Source organism: Mandrillus leucophaeus, unplaced genomic scaffold (genome assembly GCF_000951045.1).
Source record: "Mandrillus leucophaeus isolate KB7577 unplaced genomic scaffold, Mleu.le_1.0 Scaffold254, whole genome shotgun sequence".
NCBI classification, from domain to species: Eukaryota; Metazoa; Chordata; class Mammalia; order Primates; family Cercopithecidae; genus Mandrillus; species Mandrillus leucophaeus.
In genome coordinates this window covers 2,679,733-2,681,288 of record NW_012102632.1, presented here as the reverse complement: position 1 = coordinate 2,681,288, position 1,556 = coordinate 2,679,733, and the positions used below count along the sequence as shown (strand labels likewise).

Genomic DNA, 1,556 nt, shown 5'->3' with positions numbered 1-1,556 from the left:
GAACTCTATAGAGTAAGTGCTATTATTTGAGAAAGAAAGTGAAGCTCAGAATAACTTGCTCAGGGTCATACAGCTAGTAAGTGGCAAAACCAGGGCCTGAATCCAGCAAAGCTCTTAACTACCTCAGAACACTGCACAGTTCCAGCCCTGCTATACTATAGTCCACGAATGATTTCGATTTCACTAAGTTAGCAGTTTGAATTTCAGCTGAGCAGAGACATTTTAGCTAAAAAGTAAAATTTTTAAAAGGATGAATTAAGAGAATTTCCCACAGACATCTTTATAATAAAACGAGGGGAAAAGCCTCCCATGTCCTATTTATGAAAGTGATATTAAGGTATGGGTCACAATTTCGTCAAGAAGTGGCTTATGACAATACAGCTTTGGTTTAGATATTTAAATAGGACTCTTTCTCTGCCCCTAGGAGGACGTGGAAATGAAGGATGGATGTGATAACTGTCAATTCAGAACTCTGCAAAATGCCAGACTCAATTCTTGTTTTAAGAAGAGCCAGGGCTCTTGTTCCACCCTGGATTCTTCACACAAAACAGCACCATCCTCTGACCTCTTCACATAGAGCAAGCTTTACCCCACTACCCAAAGGGGAGTGCTGATCCACATGGTCTCCCCATCCCCGCTAGAAACTGATTCCAAACACCAGCCGCTGCACAGACGTAGGCTACTTTGGTCTGCAACCCCCGAACTTGGTAATACCTCATCAACCCGACCCCTCCCCAACATTCAAAATGCCCGGACCACCATCCGAAAGCCAGTCTCTTATACAAAGGAGAATTCCTGCCTACAAAGTAGTTTTCCACCTCCGACTCCTCCCCACAGCGAACAGCCCTTCTGGATCCAACTAACCCACCGACCCCAACAGGGCCCAGCACCCACAGGGTTCACAATCCAGAGGAGCTACAAGCCCTGTTACTCGCAAGTCTCGAGCGCCCAACTCCAACTGACCTTCCCTCTGCCAGAGCAAGAACACCACGAGTACCCGCCGAGAGCGAACCTGGCTACACAAAGCCAGGCGCCCGACCAGAAGGACCCTCGGGGATGCCCTCCGCCCCTGGGGCTTCCCCGACCAGCCCCGCCGGGCGCCCCGCGCTCACCAGCTCTCCTCCCCCTCCTCCCAGCCTGACAGACGCTCCAGCTAGTCCAGCAAGCCGCCCTCCCCCCGCCGCCAGCAAGGAGGTGGCGTCCCGCAGCTTCTGGTTACTCTTCCGCCTCGGGTACATACGGCCCCGCCGCACGACTCGGCGCTGAGGCCCAAGGGGAAGCCCCGAGGGGACCCCGCGCCGTAGGAGGGAGTGGAGGCGCTGGCGAACCACCCTGCCGGGCCGATGGAGCCGAGGCCCCGCACAGCGCGAGCGGCTCCTCAGCTGTTCGTGCTGCTTCCCCAGCTTCTTCACCGGCTCCTGCAGCTTCCGCACCTCTTGGTCCGCGTTCACGTTGGAGTTAACGTCCTCCATCCCGGCCCGGCTGCCTCCGTCGCCCGCCGCCCACTCGCTCTCGCAGCAACAGGGAAAGAGCCGGAGGAAAGAGGCGTCCCCGCC

At 55.1% G+C, this 1,556-nt stretch overlaps 2 protein-coding genes and 1 pseudogene across 4 annotated transcripts in view; 1 reads left to right on the top strand and 2 right to left on the bottom strand.

The window, feature by feature from the left end:
* Positions 1-1,556, bottom strand: part of LOC105542253 (bcl-2-related protein A1) — a 71,727-nt gene that overhangs the window by 23,142 nt on the left and 47,029 nt on the right. The window lies entirely within an intron of this gene.
* LOC105542248 (5-formyltetrahydrofolate cyclo-ligase) overlaps positions 1-1,556 on the bottom strand; it is a 77,748-nt gene extending 76,192 nt beyond the window's left edge. The window contains exon 1 of the mRNA XM_011983704.1: positions 1,434-1,556. Coding sequence (XP_011839094.1) covers positions 1,434-1,472 — 39 coding nt within the window. The 5' untranslated portion in view covers positions 1,473-1,556. The remainder of the gene's footprint in view (positions 1-1,433) is intronic.
* LOC105542249 overlaps positions 750-1,556 on the top strand; it is a 1,381-nt pseudogene continuing 574 nt past the window's right edge. The window contains exon 1 of the transcript XR_001006440.1: positions 750-1,556. The product of XR_001006440.1 is annotated as a wiskott-Aldrich syndrome protein homolog 1-like (transcript).